Genomic DNA, 21,858 nt, shown 5'->3' on the forward strand with positions numbered 1-21,858 from the left:
CTAGCTGTCTCGTAGCAATTATCTTTTAACAGAGGGAGATACGGGCAGTCCTTGGGGGAGGGGGAGGGGGCGCAGGTGCAGCCTTGTTGTGCTTCAACAGTGTGCTGGCGGACAGGAAGAAGCTAACTGGATGTGCATCCTTCTTCACGAGGCTCTATCTTGTCCATGTCAAATAACCCGTGAGGGCAACCTACTGTAATTTGTGCTTCTGTCCCCACCCTCTGTTCTCCAAGCCATTGCTTTTACCCTTCCTGGGCAGAAGAGTTTCCAAACCACAAGAAAGAGCGGAAAATACTGCTCTCTGTGAGTCTGGTGCAGTTTGAGTTGTTCTGGGACTGGGCGGTTGGGAGGGTGGTATTGTCTTCAAGGAACAACATAGGTGGATGCAAAGGGACCTAGGAGTTAACCTCGCACCTTCGTCGCCCTGACCCCTGGTCCCAGCTGCTCTAGGGCCCAAGGACACCCAGGCACGTGCTTCTAGGCTGTCACACAGCTCTTGGCCCTGCATCTCAGGGGACAGCCTGGACTCACCTGTCTGGTCCTTTGAAGCCCTGGAGGTGGGGTCAGACACATATCTGGTCCTAACAGTCATCTGGGGTGATTGTGTAAAACACATATTGCTAGGCCTCACCCCACGCATGTAAATCCGTGTTTGCAGGAGGGGGCCTGGGAATCTCTATGTTTTGAATAGACATCCCAGATGCGAGAAACGTTGGTTGAGAGATTAAGAGCCCTCACTTTATTTTTTTTTATTTTTTAAATTAATTTATTTGTTTATTTTTGGCTGCGTTGGGTCTTTGTTGCTGCGCGTGGGCTTCCTCTACTTGCGGCGAGCGGGGGCTACTCTTTGCTGTGGTGCGCGGGCTTCTCACTGAGGTAAGAGCCCTCACTTTAAATCGGTGGTTCTCACCCTTGGCTGCATGCTGGAATTACGTGGGGCGTTTGTAAAAATACTGCTGAGAGATTATGATTTAGTTAATCTGCAGTTCAACCGAAGCATTGTGATTTTTACAAAGCCCTCCAGGTGTTTCTAAGTGGGTAGCCAGGGTTGAGAATCATTGCTTTGGAGCCGGATGTGTGTGGGTCTTGGCTCTGTTTAGGCTTAAGAAATTTGACCTTTGACCAGGTACTTTCTGAACATCATTTTCCTTACCTGTAGAATGAGAATTGTGATGCCTATTTGGGGCGTTGTAGTGGGCATGCAATGAGGGTGCCTGTAAGTGCTGTTCACAGCACCTGGGACCTGGTAGGTCTTTAGATATTCTGGACACAGTCCTTCATCAGATATATGATTTGCAAATATTTTCTGCAAGTCTATAGCTTATCCTTTCTTTTCTTTTTTTTTAAATAAATTTATTTATTTTATTTTATTATTATTATTTTTGGCTGCATTGGGTCTTCACTGCTGCGCGCGGGCTTTCTCTAGTTGCGGCGAGCGGGGACTACTCTTCGTTGCGGTGCGCGGGCTTCTCATTGCGGTGGCTTCTCTTGTTGCGGAGCACGGGCTCTAGGCGCACGGGCTTCAGTAGTTGTGGCACGCGGGCTCAGTAGTTGTGTCTCACTGGCTCTAGAGCTCAGGCTCAGTAGTTGTGGCGCACAGGCTTAGTTGCTCTGCAGCATGTGGGATCTTCCCAGACCAGGGCTCGAACCCGTGTCCCCTGCATGGGCAGGCGGATTCCTAGCCACTGCGCCACCAGGGAAGCCCTCTCTTTATTTTCTTAATCTTGTCTTTTGGGGCAAGTCGAGAGCAATTTGTGGGAACAGCCCATGGCCTTTCTGAGACTTCCAGTTAGCATGAGTGAGAAAGCATTTCCTAGTGTTGCATTTGAACCCTGGCTCTGCTGCTGCCCGAGATCTTGCATTTCACCTTCTCGGCATCCTGAGTGTGTCAAGTCTTGGAATGACTGAGTGGCCCAGCCAAGGTCAAGCAGCTGGCGAGTGGCAGGGCCAGAACTCGAAGTCAGGGTCCAACCCAGCCTGCTTTTCAATTTCCCACTGTGCCTTTCATGACCAGTAGCACAAGTCAGAGGGTTCCCAAAGGCCTAACTATTCTGCCTGCTGGGGAAGTGGTCTGACCCTCTCTCCTTCTCAGCTGGACTCCCAGCCCTCTCCCCGTTGGAGTGACGTGGAGGGAAGAGGTTTCAGTGGGGCTCCCACAGGGTGATGGAGGGTGGAATCCAGTAACCTAGTGGGTGAGCCTTTCTGGCAATCACGTGGTTGGATGGGAGGGTTTCCAGAGAGGCCTGGGGCTCAAATCTGTATGCTGTATGATCAGGTCCAGTGTGTGGCAGGGAATTTAGTTCAACGTAATCGCCATCAGTATTTCTTCCTGCCTCACAATAAACATACTAGCTCAGCAAAAACTGTATCATTTGGTGAGTAAGAGCTTTGGAGTCAGGTAGACCAGCTGTACCACATGTGAGCTATGTGATCCTGGGCAAGGCATTCTGGGTATCTCCAAATATCGGATTCCTCCAAAGTAAAATGGTGATTTTATTGTCCACTTCAGAGGGCAACGGTAAGAACTGAACAAGATGATGCTTAGCCTGTAGTCATCACTCCATAAATTACTTTTTCAAATGCAGATGCAGCATCTGGATAAATCCATTAGGAACCCTCCCCCCAACCAGACTGGGAACCTGGAGCTGCCCCCGGTGGTGGGGTCCGTGGGGACTGGGAAGCAGCCAGCTGGAGCCCCTCACCACACACCCTCCCTCTGTTCCTGCAGCAGCTGGTACCATGGAGATTGTGTACGTGTATGTCAAGAAGCGCAGCGAGTTCGGGAAGCAATGCAACTTCTCCGACCGCCAGGCAGAGCTGAACATCGATATACCGCCCAACCCTGAGCTGGCCAAGCAATTCGTGGAGCGGAACCCCGTGGACACGGGCATCCAGTGCTCCACCAGCATGTCGGAACACGAGGTGGGTCCCTGCCCCAGGGGCCGGCGCCAGTGGAGGTGTGGTCCGGCAGGGTGGCTGGCCAAAGCAGGCAATTGGGACCGGGTGACTCCATCCCCCCGGAAGCCAGTTAGAGTGGACCAGTGAAGATGCTGGAAGTATGAGGGCAGAATCGCCCCCACACCCACCTCGGTGCCCAGGATCAGGACAAGGCCCAGCACCAACCACTCCCTGGGCCGGGTGACTGTAAACCAAGATGTTCTCTCTCCCAGGGGCTCTGGCCTCACCTCTAAGACTCTTACTAGAGTTGTTTTAGGCATTGGGTACATCTGGGAGAGGTATCTGAGGGGGCCAGGGATTCACATCTACAGGACCTGCCTAGCTTGGGAAAAGGAAAGGGTCCCATAGAAAGTGCTGGTCAGAGGTGCCTCCAGGATAAAGGAACTGAGGGGCATGTTCCTGTCCAAACTCCCAGATTTCTCCTGGTCTGTCTGAACCAAGTGATCAGCTCCTGATTACGTCAAGAACTGCTGGGAGAAGATTAGACTGAAGGGGTTAACACAACCGTCATGTTCCCAAATCAACGGAGTGAAAATCACACTGATTTGGCCAAAACACTTTGTGGATGGCTCCAATAACTCACAGTTCAAACAAACTTGAGTTTCTTGCTTCCCCAGGGCAAGCTGCCGTCATGGCGACCAGGGTGGTTTTGTTCATGGTGTAGCCACCTAAACAAGAGGGCGGCCATGAAGGCCACACCACATCGGGGTCTCCTCTGTCAGCAGCTCCACCCTGTTGAAACTTTTAGCTTTTGTGAGAACTGGCTTAAAAAGGAAAAGGAGAAGGGGAGTGACTGCTCAATGGGTATGGAGTCTCCATTTGGGGTGATGAGAAAGTTCTGGAATTAGAGAGTGATCATGATTGCACAACGTTGTGACTGTTCTTAATGCTACTAACTTGTACATTTTAGTCAAAATGGTAGATTTTATGTCATGTGTATTTTACCACAATTTAAAAGATGGGGGAAAACTGGGAAGGAGGAAAAGAGGTAAGTTTAAGGGGTAAAACTACACCTATGCCATCCTCCCTACAACAGAGAATGGGCAAAGCAAGTCCACACTCTTAATTGTTTTTATGTTTCGATTCCTGTGACATTGTAAATGGTAGGGTGGAGAAAGCTCAGTCACGTTTTCCTTTGGGATCTCACAGAACCGATGGGTGGGCTCCTCTGGACCTTTAGGGTGGAGATCAGGTCAGAACTGGATTTTCCATAGCCACTGGCAGCATCAGCAAAGCTGCTAACTCCACAGGGGTGGCACTCTTGTGGCTGCCTGTGACCACCTGAGGACCAGAAAGTTCCTTGCTGGACCTGAAAATATTGTGGCTTTGGCCAGGGGCACCTCACGGGTCCATCCCTGAGCACTCAGAGCCCAGGGACCCGGGAGCCCTGGGACACTGGTTTGCAGGAGTGGTCAGATGCTTCCACCAGGGCCAGGCGTCTTCTCACCTGTGGCTCTCTGTTTAGGCCAACACAGAGCGGTTTGAAATGGAGACCCGGGGGGTTAATCACATCGAGGGGGGCTGGCCCAAGGATGTGAACCCCCTGGAGCTGGAGCAGACGATCCGCTTCCGGAAGAAGGTGGAGAAAGATGAGAACTACATCAACACCATCATGCAGCTGGGCTCGGTAAGGCTTCCTTCAGCGCCCGTGGTCAGGGCCTCAGCCATCACTCTGCTTCCCCAGCTGCGTGTCAAGCTCGGCAACTGTGGCTCCTCGGGGAAGGGCGCCAGCTACCTTATGGAACCTTCTGTCTGGGAGCAGGCAGGCAGGTCCACACGGCAGACCAGAAGGTCCAAGGACTGAACGGGCTTTAAGAGGAATCTGAAAAGTGGGAAATCCTCTGGGCAAAGAGAACCCCAAGGAACCCCACCCAGCAGCTACCTGCCAGTAGGGATCATTCATTCATTCGACACATTCGGATGGAGCTTCTAGTCTCTGCCAGGTGCAGTAGAGATTGCAAAAATGAAATTCACATATATTCTGCCCCAAAGAGTTTATAATCCATTGGAGGCCAGAAACAAATACAGAGGTATCACTGTATAATGTAGAAAGAAAGGCTGTAAGAGAAAAGATGCTCTGCCATTTGCCCCATAAGGAGGGAGAGTTGATTTCCTGCTGAAGGAATCAGGGGAGTCTTCCTGGAAGAGGTGGCACTTGATCTTGAGCTTTTCCTTGTTGGACATTTGGAATAACGGGGAATGGCCTTCTGGGTGGAGGAAACAGGAGATGGATGCCATATATGGAGTGGTTACTAATTCTGTTTGCCTGGAGCAGTGTTTCTTCACCTTTTTTTCATTGTTGTCCCCCAACAAGCCTTTTTAGACATCGCCCCACCCCAATGAAAATGTAATACCGTAGGTGTACTATATATTTATGTACTGTATGTATATCTGTGCTTTGTATAAAAAAGTAATAGTATTTTACCCCCAAGAACCAATTTCCACCCTTTTGGTGGGTAGATGTTGCCCCCAGTGAAAATGCATGGGCTGGAAGGATGGGAAAAGACTACTAGATATTTCTCGTCCCTCCCAGACTCCATCTCAGCCCTGATCAGGCTGAAAGGACCTCCCTTTACTGCTAAGAACTCCCGATGTGTCCTCCTCAGATCATGGAGCATTGCATCAAGCAGAATAACGCCATTGACATCTACCAGGAGTATTTTGATGACGAGGATGAGGTGGAGGTGATGGAAGAGGCCCCTTCAGCTAAAACCATCAATGTTTTCAGGTACCTCTATAGCCCGGCAGGTGTCTGGCCAATTTCTTTCAGCCCTATGCGTGGGTGCTTCCAAAGGTGACCCCTTGCCAGTCACTCCATGCCATGGGTACAATGCCACCTGTGATCCGAGCTTAATAAGGGACAGAGCAATAAAACGCCCAGCAGACAAGTGGTGCCTACCCTGAGGGCAGGCCTGGTTGGTGGAAAGGGAGGACAGAGTCTGGGGAAAGACTAAAGCAAATTTGCAAAGCTGTGTACAAGTGTGGTTGATTCATATGGTGTAGAGAATGTATCAAGTACCAAACATCAGTGATCCGGCTGCAGTGTGAGTAAACAAGACCCTCATCCCAGACTCTCAGGAGTGTGCCTGGAATAACCTCCAAGGACAGCAGAAATTTGACAAAAGAAATTTATCCCACAGACACATGTGTGAAGTCACTGGATATTCACTGAGGCAGGGTGTGTGCCAGCCAAAGACTGGAAGCAAGCGAAACCCATCGGTAGGGGGCTGGTTCCAGCAATTCTGGTATGCCCACACTGTTGAATACCACGCAGCCATCAGAATGAATGAGGCAGCTCCTTATGTGCCTATAGAGAGTTGCCAAGATTTACTACGTGAAACCAAAGCAAAACAAGGGGCAGAACAGTGTGTAGAGAGCACTACTTTTTGTTTAAAATACACCTATATGCATGTGTGTATGCATATGTGTGTACATGTGTATGTATATATATGCATGTGTGTGTACATGTATACATGTATATTGCGTGTGTGTGTGTGTGTATGCTCATATATGCAGAGAATACCTGTGATTTCAGACGTGACTAGCCTCAAATGCCAACTCTGGAGGATTCATTTTGCTACCATGACCCACTGAGGGTCCTGGGAAGTGTTTTACCCAGCCCTAACGTGACCAGTAAGGACTCTTTTCTGATCCAGGGCTGAGTCATGGTGTGCCAAGCAGTCTTCTAGCAATGGGCGTGCAAGAGAAGGGCCAGGGTGGGGCGGGGGCTGTCTGTCCTGCTGCTCCAGCCCTGCTGGGGTCTGACCTTCCATGTGGATATCCAAGAGGGCTGATGCATTAGAAGTCATGCCATCCAACCTCCGCGTCTGACAGATGAGGAAACTGACCCTAGGGAGGGGATGTGCTCAGGGCTCACAGTGGGTGGGTGACCCAACCAAGGATGGGCTTCAGCCTGTGCTCCTTCTACTATGGCAGTGCTCCCAGGGGGGAGTGATGTGGATGAGTCACACGGCCAGAAAGTTATTGCATTTCCCACTTTCGTTCATTCCTTCCGGTGACTTCAGTGACAAAGTGTCAGTTTGGGGCCATTAAGTCTTTAATCCTTTTCTAACTCTTACACATTCTCCCTCCCCTTTCATTTTTTTCTATTAAGAGTTAATTTTTTTCTAGCAGTTTCTTTTTTTTTTCCAGAGAAGGAAGGATTTATTAATTGCAACAAGTAAAGAGAACACCTCAGATCTTTCCCGAAGCAGTGTCTCTCGAGCAGTTTTAAGTCCCCAGCAAAACTGATCAGAAAGTACAGAGAGTTCCCACATGCCCCATCCTCCCCCATCCCACACAGCCTCTCCCACCATCAGCGTCCCTCCCCTCCTCCCTCCCCGCAGGTGGAACATTTGTCACAGTCAGAGAACAGCACTGACGTCATTACACCCTGCCCTTGGTCTGTTCAGGCTGCTGTATCGAAGTACCGTTAAGTCAGGTGGCTTATAAACAACAGAAATTTACCCCTTACCACTCTGGAGGCTGAACGTGTGAGATCAGGGTGCCAGCAAGGTCAAGTTCTGTGTCCGGTGAGGACTCACCGGCCCCCTGCAGTGAAAGTGCTGAGTCCTAACCACTGGACCTCCAGGGAATTCCCAGGACTCAATTTCTAACTCAGAGACAGCCGTCTTCTTGCTGTGAACTCACAAGGTAGAAGGGGTGAGGGATGTCTGTGGACCCTCTTTTATAAGGGCACTAATCCCATTCATTAGGGCTCTACCCTCATGACCTATTCACCTCCCAAAGGCCCCACCTCCTAATACCAACCCATTGGAGATTAGGCTTCAACATATGAAACTTGGGGGGTTGCCTACAGCACACCCAAAGTTTATAGTTTACATTAGGTTTCACTCTTTGTGTCATACATTCCAAATGTATTATACAGAATACTTTCACTGTCCAAAAATCCCCTGTATTTTTTCCTATGTATCCCTCCCTGCCCCCAAACCCTTGTCAACGACTGATCTTTGTACTGTCTCCATGGTTTTGCCTTTCCCAGAACGTCATATAGTTGGAATCATACAACATGTGGCCTTTTCAGATTGGTTTCTTTCACTTAGCAATGTGCATTAAGTTTCCACCATGTCTTTTCATGGCTTGATAGCTCATTTCTTTTTAATGCTGAATAATAATGATGTCTGGATGTACCACAGTTTATCCATTCATCTACCGAAGGGCGTCTTGGTTGGTTCCAAGTTTTGGGAATTATGAATAAAACTGCTGTAAACCTCTGTGTGCAGGTTTTTGTGTGGACATATGTTTTCAACTCAATTGGGCAAATACCAAGGAGCATAATGGCTGAATTCTTCACCCTCCCTCATAGTTTAATATTAATGAGAAATCAAGCCTCAGGCTCAGAACTTTCAGCCACCGAAGACATCAGGCTGAAATTTAATATTTTATTTCCATTGTCTTAATTTTTATTAGTTTTTATTTATGGCTGGTGAGATCAGTTTTCCAATTAAGGGAGTCCTGTCAGCTTTGTTTTTAAAATAAATTTATCTGAGCGGATGTTTAAATATGTATGAATTCTTTTAAGAAAAAATTTAGCAAATACGAAATTTAGGGAGCCTGGGATTTCAGTCTTCTGCCCTCTTGCCCTCCCCTAAAGGGATCCCCAGGAAATTAAGCGGCCAGCCACACACATCTCCTGGCACCCCGATGGCAACAGGAAATTGGCAGTGGCGTACTCTTGCTTGAATTTTCAACGGGCACCTGAGGGCATGAGCAACGAATCGTACATCTGGGACCTGGGTGAGAAGCAGAGGGGTCTGGTAGCCAGGGAAGGATGAGGGAGTGCGGCAGAAGCCAGCGAAAACTTGGGGGAGGAAGGTAGACGCAGCGGTACTCTCGTGGGGCTGGTCCCTCACTGGGATGCCCAGGGACCCAGGAAGAAGCCACTGTCTCGTCCCTTTGCTGTCTGGGTTCAGGTGCAGCCAAGCGAAGCCAAATCAGAAGCAGGAACTCCCTTCACTTCCAGATCCCGGGGCATTCAAGACCAGACCACGTGGAGACCCAGCTCTGGGTCCCTGAAGAGCATATCAGAAAGAGCCCCCAGCAGACTGAGAAGGGACCCGAGGGGCCCTCACAGGGACGCAGGGACTCACCTCTGTCCCACCTGTCCTGGCACTTTCCCCTAATTCATGGCCAGTAGGGGCAGTGTGTCCACTCGGGAGCACGGACCACTGTTGACAGAAGGGCTCACTCCAAGGGCAGAGTCTGGCAGGTAGCAGGTGATCGTGGGCTCCATCCATGCTCTCAGGCGTCCCTCATTGCTGTCGTTGTGAAAATAAACGTTACCTTTATTAGCAGGTGTAGGTGCCACACACGGGACTGAGCACTTCACACTTCTGAGCAGCTCAATGGGCTCTTAGCGCTGCCCCGTGGGCCGGACTCCATCATTACCCCCGTTGTACAGACAGGGCAGCTGGTTCACAGAAGTCAGGGGAGAGCTGACTTCTTGTAAAAGCCTTGAACCTCATTTAACACCAAACCTGGAAAATGGACTAGAATGACAGTCACACACACACAATCCTGATTCCCAAAAATAAAACCAGCAGAAGAGCCTCCAGGGCTAGATGCTGGCCACTGAGGACCAGAGCTTGCAGCCCGGAGAGGGGCTTCCAGGCTTCCCCCTGCAACCCCCCACCCGTAGAAAGGGTTAAAGTGTTTGACCCTGTCCTTTTTTTTTCCAGGTCTGGTAGAATATATATATATATATATATATATATATATATATATATATATATATATATATAGTCGTTGCTGTTGTTCTGCTTTGTAGAAAACCCCAACAGGCCAGAAATTGCCCTAAAGCCGTCTTCTCCTCTTGTCACCTTGGAATACAACCCCAAAGATTCCCACGTGCTCCTGGCAGGCTGCTACAATGGGCAGATCGGTAAGGAGGGACCCCCCGCCCCGACCCCGGCACTTAACCAGGAATCAGCCCAAGTCCCCTGCAGGCTCTCAGGCAGCTTGGCCCCTGCTGCTGTCTGGCCAGGGCCCACCTGCCAGGCCAGGCTGGCCACGGGGGACAAAGTGGGGTGGGGACTTCCTGTAGCTTCCAGACGTCAAGGTGAGACAGGTTTTGCTGATACTTCAGCCGTGTCTTCAGTTGTAGAAGTTCAAGTGAGTCTAAAATGAGTTCAAAATAAAAAGTTAAGAAAATTATGGGCCAAGTAAAGTCAAGAAACATTTACTGTACACCTACCCTGAGCTAGGCTAGGTTAGCTAGAGGCAAAGGGGTTATGAGACCACTGGGGAGCTCCAACTCAGGAGATGCAGTCGGGGCAACCTATATGGTAAAGGGTGTGAGTAATACCAGCCATATAGAGTGAATGGGGGGAAAAAAAGGAAAAAAAAAAAAAAGAATTATAGAACTGGCTAAAACAAGAGGTATGAAGACCATTTACAGGGGGATTCGTTCAGTTTAGAAACTGATTCTATCAAAACTTGTTTAAAACCAGCTTACCGTCTTGCTTGTTCTTTCATTAGTGAGTTAGATAAAGCTTCATACATTAAAAAAAAAAAAAAAAGAATGAATGGGGAAGTGTTAGTTCTCTTCTGTTTTTTTTTGTTTTTGTTTTTGGAAGAGTTTGTGAACAGTTGATAGCCATTCTTTTTAAATATTTGGTAGAATTCACCAATGAAGCCGTCTGGTCCAGGGATTTTTCTTATTGGTATTTTGAAAGTTGAAAATTCAACCTCTTTATTTGTTACAGGTCTTCTCACGTTTTCTGTTTCTTCTTGAATCAGTTTTGATAGATTGTGTTTTTCTAGAATTTTTCCTTTTCATCTAGGTAATCTAATTTGTTGACACAATTGTTCATTCTCTTACAATCATTTCATTTCTGTAAGATTGGTAGTAACATCTCCTATGTCTTTCCTGGTTTTAGTAATTTGAGTGTTCTCTCTTTTTCACTTGGTCAGTCTAGCTAGAGGTTGGTAAATTTTGTTTTATTTTCAAAGAACCAACTTTTTATTTTATTGATTTTTCTCAGTTTTTAAACTCTCCATTTCATTTATTTCCACTCTAATCCTTATTATTTCCTTCCTTCTGCTTGCTTTGGGTTTATTTTGCTCTTCTTTTTCTAAATTTCTTAAAGTGGAAGGTTTGATTATTGATTTGAGGTTTTTAAAAATACAGATATTTACAGTTATACATTTACCTCTAAACACGGCTTTAGCTACACCTAAGTTTTGGTATGTTGTCTTCTCATGTTCATTCATTTCAAGGTATTTTCTAATTTCCCTTTGACTTCTTCTTTGACCCATGGATTATTTAGATGTATGTTGTTTAATTTCTCTATATTTGTGAATTTTCCAGTTTTCCTTCAGTTATTGGTTTCTAGGTTTATTCTATTATGGTAAGAAAAGATACCTTGCATGATTTCAATCTTTAAAATCTATTGAGACCTGTTTTATGGCCTAACATGTGGTCTATCTTGGAGAGCGTTCCCTGTGCGCTTGATATGAATGTTTTCTGCTTATTGTTAGGAGCCAGTAAATCTCGCAGACTTTGCTGGAAGGCTCTGTGTGCGTACTTGAGCATACCTTCAACACTCAGCCAGGCAGTCGTCAACTCTGCCTTAGCTGCTGCACCGAGCCTTACGGTCAGCCAGAGGTGAAAGTTTAGGGCCCTCTCAGTTCTTTCCTAAGTATGTATGCAGCCCTGGGAATGCACACAGCCATACCCATGCATGTGACCTTCTAGGTTCCAGGAGCTTTTCAAAACCCCTATGGACATTCTCCAGCTTTTCCTCTCAAGCTTTTTGGTTAGCCTGTTGTTTGCCCCACTTGTTATCCACCACCGTGGGACACTGCAAAGTTAATCAATTGTCTGTAATTATAATTATTTTCAAAATTGCCTTCTTAAAAAGACCTTTTTCACTGGGCAAGCTCCAAGTCAAGGTGAATATAGACAACCTTGCAAGTGGGGGGTCTTCCAGGGAACCACCAGACAGACAGGTCAAATAATGACAATTCTTTGAATAGGAGACTTTGAAAGAGCTCCAGCTCCATTCTGCTCAATCCCTCGGCTGCCAGGCTATTGGTTTTTTACCAGGTAGGCAGAATGTTATTTTTCAAGGCTCCCATAGAACTGGAGAGTATAGGATCCTAACTAGGGCAAGTCAAAATGCAACAGAACTTACTGTTCTTACCAAGATTCAGCCGTTGTTCTCAAATAAACACTCTGATTTGCTGCCAGCCTTCGGCTAATTTCCAGAGTTCTGAAAAAGTTGATTCTGACCATTTTTGCCAATGTTCTCTTGGAGAGAATTCTCAGAGGTCTTTACTCTGCCATTTTTGCTGGTGGGACACCCAGAAAACTGATGTTGGTATCCCTGGTGAGCTCAGAAGAAACCTGCCCACGTGGGCCCTGAAGGTTCCTGCCTGCCCTTCACCTCTGGCCTTGAAGTAACCAAACAGTTAATCCTGCTGTCTGCATCCGAGGTCAGACTCAACCAGACATGAAAAGGGTTCCCCTTCCCTCCTGCCTTCACGAGCTCTCTTATGTTCCCCTCTTGCTCCAGGAGGAGGGGCCGGAATGGCTGGGACACTTCTCAGCAACTCCCTGTGGCCAGGCTGCCTCCTGGCCTCCTGGCCTCCTGAGGCCTCTGATCTCCCTCTTAGACCTGCTACCTCCTCTCCAGGGGAGCTCCTGGGTTATGAAATAGACGTGGGCTCCCATAAACCTCCTGCAAATTTATCTGTGCGCCCAGGCTCTAAAAGGCTGAAGCAAAGCCACTTGGCCACGATTTATTCAGGAGCCCTGCCTCGCTCATCATTCATAACCCCTTTCAGTGGTTTTGCATGCCAGCTCGGACCAGCCCAGGCTCTGGGGCTCTGCTGTCTGTAAGACAGACATGGTGGGACCCACCCTGGAGTACTACTTTGCCCAAGCAGAGCGAGCTTAGCTAAGAAAACCTGTTTCTGGGCCAGACTGATCCAGGGCCAAATGCCTTGGACTTGGATTCCATAAATCAAGACTTATGGATCATGGACTTTTGTTGTTGTTTTACAAAACCAGCTTTCCTAGAAACAGCGCTGAGTAATAGGGTGGGTCCTTGCTATACACTCGTGGGAAAATGAAAACAGAATCCACTGGGACAAAAAAAATAAGTAAACTTTGAGTCTTTCTTGGTAAAACAGAAGAAGCAACATACTAATGATGAATCAGAAGAAAGGACAAATCTCCCTCTGTGTGTTTCTTTCCGATCAAATGCAGCAAAGGTACAGAGGCGAAAAGGGAATGAGTGGATGCAGCAGGAGAGATTTGCATAGATGTTTTTACTTCCCAGAGCCTTTCCCTGGGGTGGAGGTGCTCCTCTCTCTTTGCCTGGCTCACTCCATCCCGAGGCTCCTCCTCAGTCTTCGTTCCTTCTCACTTCCTCCAGGAAGCCTTCCCTGACTGCCTCCATGTGTCTCCCTCTGGAGCAATCACGGCACGGGCTGTACTTGCAGATTTCCCTTCCTGTCTCCCAGGGACTGTGGCTGTCTGAATCCCAGTGGCTTCCCCAGTGCCCAGCGTGATGCTCAACACGTGTTAGGGGCTCAGTGGAATGAACGAAGCATGCTTTGGGGGCTGGTAGGAAACTCAGGCGGGTTTGAAGTTAGCCCTGCTTCTAAAAAACCACATACCTGCCAAACCAAGACAAGCAGCATCCCTCTATCCCGTGCTCCCTGCACTAAGAAAGGAAGCCTGTGCCTCCATCACATCCCCTTCATTTTCTTCCCCGCCAGCCTGTTGGGACACCCGGAAGGGCAGCCTGGTGGCAGAGCTATCCACCATTGAGTTCAGCCATCGAGACCCTGTTTACGGCACCATCTGGCTGCAGTCGAAGACGGGCACCGAGTGCTTCTCGGCGTCCACGGACGGGCAGGTACCGACCAGCCAGGCGCTGTAGGGGGCGAGGGGGTGGGGCTCAGTAGCAGTCTCCCGGCCTCCCACTGAATTACCTAAGAACGTTTCCTTTTCATTCCATTCTTAAATTGAATAACAGGTAATCCACGCACATGGAACAAGATCCCAAAGGTACAAAAGGGCAGACAGTGAAACGCCGTCCTCCCACCTCTGCCTTCTAGCCCCCCAGTACCCCTCCCTGTAGGCGCCCACCCACATCAGCCTCCAGGGTCCGTGTCTGCATACAGAAGCCAACGTGTCTGTCTTTGCTCTCTTTCTGTACACCTGGCACGTTGATCTGCACTTGACGTTTTTCATTTAGCGTGTCTTGAAGATGATTTCATATATCGTAAAGCGCTGCCCCATGCCTGCTAAGGACTTAATAAATTATGGGTATGCTGTAATTTGTTTAAGTGGATTTTAATATTTTGTAGTTACCAAAAAAATGTGGCAAAGGGTGTGTTTGTATATAGATTACTGCACACATGTGAAGTATACGTTCCTGGCGGTGGGATTTCTGGGTCAAAGCATGTGTGCATTTTGAATGTTGCTGTATATTGCCATACTGTGAGGAGCCTTTAAGAATACAGACTCCAGGGCCCACGTCTGGCAATTTTCCTTCAGTAGGTCTGGGGTGAGGCCCTGGCATCTGGATTTTTAGGAAGCTTGCTCATGACTCTGATGGTCAGCCAGGCTTGGGACTGTGGACCAAAGGAGTGATTCTCAAAGCATGTCTGTTCCCTCGGGTTGCCGGTAGTCTCTGTCAGACACCCCTTTGGCCCCAGGGACTGGCCCCAAAAAGGTGGAGGGGGTAAAGAAGGCAAAAAAGTCAGGAGAGTTGCGGGACCTCAGGTCTCAGAGTTGGCCCCTCCTCCCATCAGGTCATGTGGTGGGACGTCCGGAAGATGACCGAGCCCACCGAGGTCGTCATCATGGACATCACCAGAAATGAACGGTTGGAGCATGCCTTGGGGGCCATCTCCCTGGAGTTCGAGTCTACTCTGGTGGGTGTCCCTTCCTCTCCCTTCCCTGACTTCCATTGCCAGGGCAGCCAAAGCCAAGGGCAGACCCGTGGCTACTGAGTCAGATGGACCCTGAGGCTGCTTCTCACCTTGTGCCCTGGACCATCCTCCTGTGGTCCTCCGAGACCTGTGTGGTCTTTACAACCACTTTCCAGCAGGGGGCAGCAGAGCAGAGGAAGGAGGCCATTCTAATTCACTCAAGAGTCGCCATTTGGCTAGTGTCCTGGCTGATTAGAAGGCAAGCTTTCTGAAAGGACGGGATTCCAGAGAGGCCCCATTCTATGAGAAGAGCCCTGTCCACAACCAGCGTTCAGAGGCCAGGCTGCAGCTCTGTCCCTGCCTCACGTGGGACCCTGGGCCGGTGGCTTCACTTCCGTGGGGAAAGAAGAGGTGTTGGAGAGGAAAATGAGATCAGAGGAGGCTCCTTGGCAAACCAGAGCACGGGCCTGTGATGGCATTTAGTAAATGAGAAGGAAAAGTAAAGAAATATCAAAGTGGTAATGTGGTTGTGTCCGAGGAGGGAAGCTTCTAGAAGCTGCAAATGAAGACTCCCTCCAAAGCAAGAAAACGACCTTTCCAGATGGCTCTTGGCCTGGCTCCCCCTTGGGATTGTCACTGGTTTGCTTCCAGGCCGTGTGACATCATTCCCAGGCCCTTAGGAGGTGCAGGTGCTCTGGCCTCACCCCTGCCCTGGGAGTCCCCCACCACCACCCCCCAGGCGGGGGATCAATGTGGTGGATGAGGTGGAAGACAGTTTTACTGACCCCCTCAGCCCTGGGCGTGGAGTCACAGTGGGGAGGACTCAGAAAAACATTCTGTCCCCGAATCAGAGATTTCTAGGCCAAGTGCTAGATGCAGTGACCTCAATGCCACTAGTCCTCATCTCTCCCACACTGTGTGCTGGACCCTCGTAACTGCCTTACGTTGTGTGATCACCCATGACTGTCTTGTGAGGTGATGTGATTATCCCTACTTTGCAGATAAACAACTTCATCTTAGGGAGGTAAGTCACATGCTCTAGAACACGGGGATGCCGGGGCTCAAACCCAGGGCTCTGACCCCAAGGCCCAGGCTCTTCACCCCATGCCCCACCAAGGAGTCTGAGGCATGATGGGCCACCGGGACCTGGGCAGTTTATCTCCCTTACTAGCTTGCAGAAGCCCTGGAGTTGACTTTATTCCTTACTTTTCTGGGACCCTCGAGCTGTGTTTCTTTCCTTTCCCCTTTCCTTTTTTTTTTTTTTTTTTGGTTTAATTTTTATTGGAGTATAGTTGATTTGCAATGTTGTGTTAGTTTCTGCTCTACAGCAAAGTGAATCAGTTATACATATACATATGTCTACTCTTTTTTAGATTCTTTTTCCATGTAGGTCATTAGAGTATTGAGTAGAGCTCCCTGTGCTACACAGTAGGTTCTTGTTATCTATTTTGTATATAATAGTGTGTATACATTAATCCCAATCTCCTAATTTATCATTTCCCCACACCTTTCCTCCTTGGTAACCATAAGTTTCATTTCGATATCTGTGAGTCTGTTTCTGTTTATAAATAGATTCATTTGGGGTTTTTTTGTTTTGTTTTGTTCTTTACATATTTATTTATTTAGGCTACACTGGGTCTTAGTTGCGGCAGGTGGGATCTTTAGTTGCGGCATGCGAGCTTCTTAGTTGCAGCATGTGGGCTTCTTAGTTGCGGCATGAGGACTCTTAGTTGCGGCATGCACATGGGATCTAGTTCCTGACCAGGGATCGAACCTGGGCCCCCTGCATTGTGAGCGTGCTATCTCCCTAAATAGGTTCATTTGTATCATTTTTAAATTAGATTCCACATATAAGTGATATCATAGAATATTTGTCTTTGTCTGACTTACTTCACTTAGTATGATCATCTCTGGGTCCATCCATGTTGCTGCAAACGGTATTATTACATTCTTTTTAACAGCTGAGTAATATTCCATCGTATATATGTATCACATCTTCTTTATCCATTCCTCTGTTGATGGGCATTTAGGTTGCTTCCATGTCTTGGCTATTGTAAATAGTGCTGTAGTAAACATTGGGGTGCATGATTCTTTTCGAATATATGCCCAGAAGTGGGATTGCTGGATCATGTGGTAGTTCTATATTTAGTTTTTTAAGGAACCTCCATACTGTTCTCCACAATGATTGCACCAATTTACATTCCCACCAACAGTGTAGAAGGATCTTCACTTTCCTTTGACCTTCCAATTTGTAGCCCAGTTGTTCTTTTTAATTGTAGTAAAAACAAAAACAAAAACAAAAAAACACACATAATGTAAAATGTACCATCTTAACCATTGTTAAATATATTTACATTGTGGGCTCTCCGGAACTTTTTCGTCTTACAAAACTGACACTCTGTACCTTTTAATCAACAAACTCCCCATTTTCCCCTCCCTTCAGCCCCTTCAACTTTCTGTGTCTATGAATTTACCTCCTCCGGGTACCTCATTTTAGTGAACACTTCCTGCATTTGTCTTTTTGTGATGAGCTTTTTTCACTTAGTACAATGTCCTCAAGGTTTATCAACATCGTAGCACGTGGCAGAATTTCCTTCCTTTCTGAGGCCAAATAATATTGCATTGTATGGGCAGAGCACATGTCGTTCACATGTCGATGACACTTGGGTGTTGTGAATAAAGATGCTATGGGCACGGGTGTACAATGTAGACCAGTTTTGCCGGGAGTAGTAGTTGGAGGCTGGAGGGAGCTCTTCTAGATCCATGTTTTACATTATTGATTCAATCATTTACTTTATGTGTAAACATTCAGGATCTTTATGGCAAAATGCTTAGTGGACACAGTGAGGCTACATGAAGAGGGCTGGCGATGAGATTCTCCAGGGACCAGAAGAGTCAGGGGGGGCTTCATTATTTGTGGGGCCCTTGGGCAGGTTTAAAGAAGTGTGGGACCTGATCAAGCGCAAGAGTGGGCGCAGCTACCTAGAAGGGGGCGGGGCACAGCGCGAGCAGAGGCTTAAACCGAAGGCACTTTCAGTACCTTTCGACCCGCAGCCGCCCTGCCGCTCCGCCGCCCTGACTCCGGAAAACCGCTCGCCTTGCCAGCTAAACCCTGAGCTGATGTTCCATGGAGCCTTTCGCTCACGTGTCACCCCCTCCACAGCCGACCAAGTTCATGGTGGGCACGGAGCAAGGCATCGTCATCTCCTGCAACCGCAAGGCCAAGACATCGGCCGAGAAGATCGTGTGCACCTTCTCAGGCCACCACGGCCCCATCTATGCCCTGCAGCGAAACCCGTTTTACCCGAAGAACTTTCTGACCGTCGGCGACTGGACCGCCCGCATCTGGTCAGAAGACAGCCGGGAGTCGTCCATCATGTGGACCAAGTAAGGGGGGAAGTTGGGGGGGTGGGAGAGGGGTTCCGGGGGTGGAGGGGACCGAGGGGGCCCAGCCCAACCCAGGAGTGCTCTGAGCCTTTCTGTGTCCACCCATAAAATGGAGAAAACACTTCTCCACAAACAGCCAAGCTTACGCTGGGAAGTGGCTTGATTCGGCCACTTCACAAAGGAAGATGCTTCAAACCGCACATTCATCTGTCGATGGACATTTAGGTTGTTTCCACGTTTGGCTATTGTGAATAGTGCCGCAGTGGACATGGGAGGGCAGGTATCTCTTCAAGATCCTGATTTCAATTCCTTCGGATAAAGACCCAGAAATGGGATCGAGGACCCTCCACACTGTTCTCCACAGCGGCTGCACCAATTTACATTCCCACTAACAGTGCACAAGGGTTCCCTTTTCTCCACACCCTCTCCAGCACTCATCTTTTGTTTTTCTAATAATTTAGCCATCCTCACAGTTGTGAGGTGATATCTCACTGTGGTTTTGATTGCATTCCTCTGATGATTAGTGATGTTGAGCACCTTTTCACAAGTGGCCTGTTGGCCATCTGTATGTCTTCTTTGAAGAAATGTCTGTCTGGGTCCTTTGCCCATTTTTTTAATCGGGTTATTTGGTTTTTTGCTATTGAGTTGTATGAGTTCCTTATATATTTGGGCTATTAACCCCTTATCGGATATATGGCTTGAAAATATTTTCCTTAGGTTGCCTGTGCATTTTAAAAATTTATTTATTTATTTATTTATTTATTTATTTATTTAAAAATTTTAATGGCGTATAGTTGATTTACAATGTTGTGTTAGTTGCCTTTTCATTTCGTTGACTGTTTCCTTTGCTGTGCAGAAGCTTTTTAGATTGATGTAATCCCACGCGTTTATTTTTGCTTTTGTTGCTTGTGTTTTTGGTGCCATATCCAAAAGGTCATTGCCAAGGCCAATGTCAAGGAACTTTTCCACTGCATTTTCTTCTAGAAGTTTTATGGTTTCCGGCCATACGTTTTAGCCTTTAATTCATTTCGAGTTGATTTTTGTATACAGTATAAGATAAGGGTCCAATTTCATTCTTCACTGCAGAAATCGTTGAAAATCTAGGTTAAACCAAGTAGGAAGTATAACACTCTCTTCATCTCAGTAGCATGAACTTTTCTGGGCAACTTTTCCTTCCTCCGACTCCTTTCAAGTGAGTCTCACGGCTGGGGGACTGGACCCAAGCCTGTGCCCTGGAGTTGGCTGTGGAAAACGCCAGTGACCAGCGCCTGGGAAGGACCCCACCCCAAACCCTTTATAGTGCAAACTGTGAGCTGTGGGTGGCGAGGCTGGTGCGGCTAGAAGTCAGACACAAGAAAGAACTTCCTGCCCAGCAATGAAACCCTGGAGCCGGGGCGGGGCTGGAGGAGTAGGGCTGCGGCCCCGCAGGCTCTCCATCCCTCCCACCCACAGGGGTCCCTGACCGGTGTGACACCTGGCTCCCAACAGGTACCACATGGCTTATCTCACTGATGGTGCCTGGAGCCCGGTGAGGCCAGCGGTTTTCTTCACCACCAAGATGGACGGGACCTTGGACATCTGGGACTTTGTGTTCAAGCAATGTGACCCCGCCCTCAGCCTGAAGGTCACGTGCACCTGCCTCCCCATGCACCCAGGCCCTCAGACTCTGGTGGCACAGCAGAATCACCTGAGGGGAATTAAAAAAGGAAAAAGGCAGATGCCCGGCCTTTCCTCCCGCCAGGCCTGTTCCTTCAGAAGCCCGGGCGCAGGCTCCTGGCAGCTGACCCCTTCCAGCCTGAGCTAACGTAATCCTATCAGCAAAGCCAGAGCAGAGACCTGCAGGCTAGGGCCGAGGAAAAGCGCGGGGTTGGGGAAACTGCAGAATGAAAGTGGGGCTGAAGGGACTTCCCCGGCGGTCCAGTGGTTAGGACTCCACGCTCCCAATGCAGGGGGCGCGGGTTCGATCCCTGGTCGGGGAGCTAGATCCCACATGCCAACAGTGCAACAAAAAAAAAAAGAAAAAAGAAAGAAAATGGGGCTGGACTGAAGGGGTGGGTGTGGGGGGCCGGCTGAGGCGGAAGATGCGGCTGGGGGTGAAGGGCTTTACAGCCAGTCATAGAGTGTGAACTTCATCCTGTGGGTTGAGGCTGGGGTCCCCCTCAATCGGGGGAGTCACCAAGGGTGTTTGAATGGGGCTGCTTGGCTAAGTCTCTCCAAGAGCCAGATAATCAGACCAACAAAGGGTGACATTGCTCCTCTCTCCTCCCTCACCCGGGTCTGCCTGACCCTCCAGCAGGTGTGTGACGAGGCCCTCTTCTGCCTCCGGCTACAGGACAATGGATGTTTCATTGCCTGTGGCTCCCAGCTGGGGACAACCACGCTGCTGGAGGTCTCGAGTGGGCTGTGCACCCTCCAGAGGAATGAGAAGAACACGGTTTCCTCGGTAGGTGCGGGCCCCGGGCGAGGTGCTCACCAGCTCCTGAACTGACCTGGTCCCCAGGCCGAGCGGGCCAGTCAGGGAAGGACAGATGCCCTTTTCTGTCACCTCCTGGGAAATGGATGGATATTTGGGGGTAGATCAGGAAATGAGCCCGAGAAATGGGTGTTGGGAATATCTGAACCCACCCTGGCTTCACCACTCAGTAGCCAAGTGGCCCTGGGCAAGTCACTTTACCTCTCCAAGCTTCAGTATTTTTCAGCTGCAAATCCAAGTGGTTTGACTCGGTCAGTTTGTCTAGTTTCAAACAACATACTTTTGGGGCAGCAGAACCTGTCCAAGGAAGTCTTAGCAGAATGCCTGTAGAGAAGACAGCTGGAAGGGGACCGTCCTGGGGAAGGGGCCCTGGGGGCTGAGATCCATCACCCCGGAGGCGCCTCCCCAGAACCGTGGGGCACGCAGAGAAATTGAAAACCCCTGGTGCCGAGACCCTGGGAGACCCTCCCGGCTCTGCCTGAGATTGTGGTCCCACCAATGAACTCGTCCTCTGTAGGCCCAGGCCGTCATGTTGCGCAGCCCCAGAGGGTGTCCTTCACGCCTGCTTCCGTGTTCTTGGAATTCCTTGGAACTGAGTAACTTGGCACCCCTGTTCCCGCCTCCCAACCCCAATATTTAGCCCCCCTTTCTTGCCGTTAGCCCGGAGTACAGGCCTCTGGGTGGGCTGCTTGGAGTCGAGCAAGGAGAGCCCGCCCGGCCCCTGTGCTGGGAGCCGGCGCTGCCTGCCCGCCTCTCCCACGGCCTCTTTGTCCCTGTGCACAGATGTTTGAGCGTGAGACCCGGCGGGAGAAGATCCTGGAGGCCAGGCACCGCGAGATGCGGCTGAAGGAGAAGGGCAAGGCGGAGGGCAAGGATGACGACCTGAGGGAGGGAGAGCCCGCCTTGAACCTGGAGGAGCTGGTCACCAAGGCCGAGGAGGAGTTCTTTGATGTTATCTTCACGGAGCTGAAGAAGAGGGAGGCGGAAGCCATGAAGCAGAAGCCCAAGCCTGTAGGGGCCTCGAGCGGGCTCGGGGTGGGGTGGCCGGGAGGGAGGCACGGCGCCCGGGCCGCCTGCTTGCTGACCTCGGGCGACCGCGAGCAAGTGGCCTCGCCAGGCGGACCTTCATTTGT

The 21,858-nt window shown here is 49.2% G+C and overlaps 1 protein-coding gene across 1 annotated transcript in view; it reads left to right on the forward strand.

Annotated features, from left to right (window-relative positions):
- The first annotated feature begins 2,739 nt into the window (after positions 1-2,739).
- DNAI2 (dynein axonemal intermediate chain 2) overlaps positions 2,740-21,858 on the forward strand; it is a 29,022-nt gene continuing 9,903 nt past the window's right edge. Inside the window, 11 exon segments of the mRNA XM_059908396.1 lie at positions 2,740-2,922; positions 4,424-4,585; positions 5,565-5,686; positions 8,573-8,715; positions 9,746-9,859; positions 13,705-13,844; positions 14,746-14,868; positions 18,029-18,252; positions 19,741-19,876; positions 20,549-20,695; positions 21,509-21,736. Coding sequence (XP_059764379.1) covers positions 2,740-2,922; positions 4,424-4,585; positions 5,565-5,686; positions 8,573-8,715; positions 9,746-9,859; positions 13,705-13,844; positions 14,746-14,868; positions 18,029-18,252; positions 19,741-19,876; positions 20,549-20,695; positions 21,509-21,736 — 1,722 coding nt within the window.

The sequence above is a fragment of the Balaenoptera ricei genome, chromosome 20 (assembly GCF_028023285.1).
Source record: "Balaenoptera ricei isolate mBalRic1 chromosome 20, mBalRic1.hap2, whole genome shotgun sequence".
Classification (NCBI taxonomy): domain Eukaryota; kingdom Metazoa; phylum Chordata; class Mammalia; order Artiodactyla; family Balaenopteridae; genus Balaenoptera; species Balaenoptera ricei.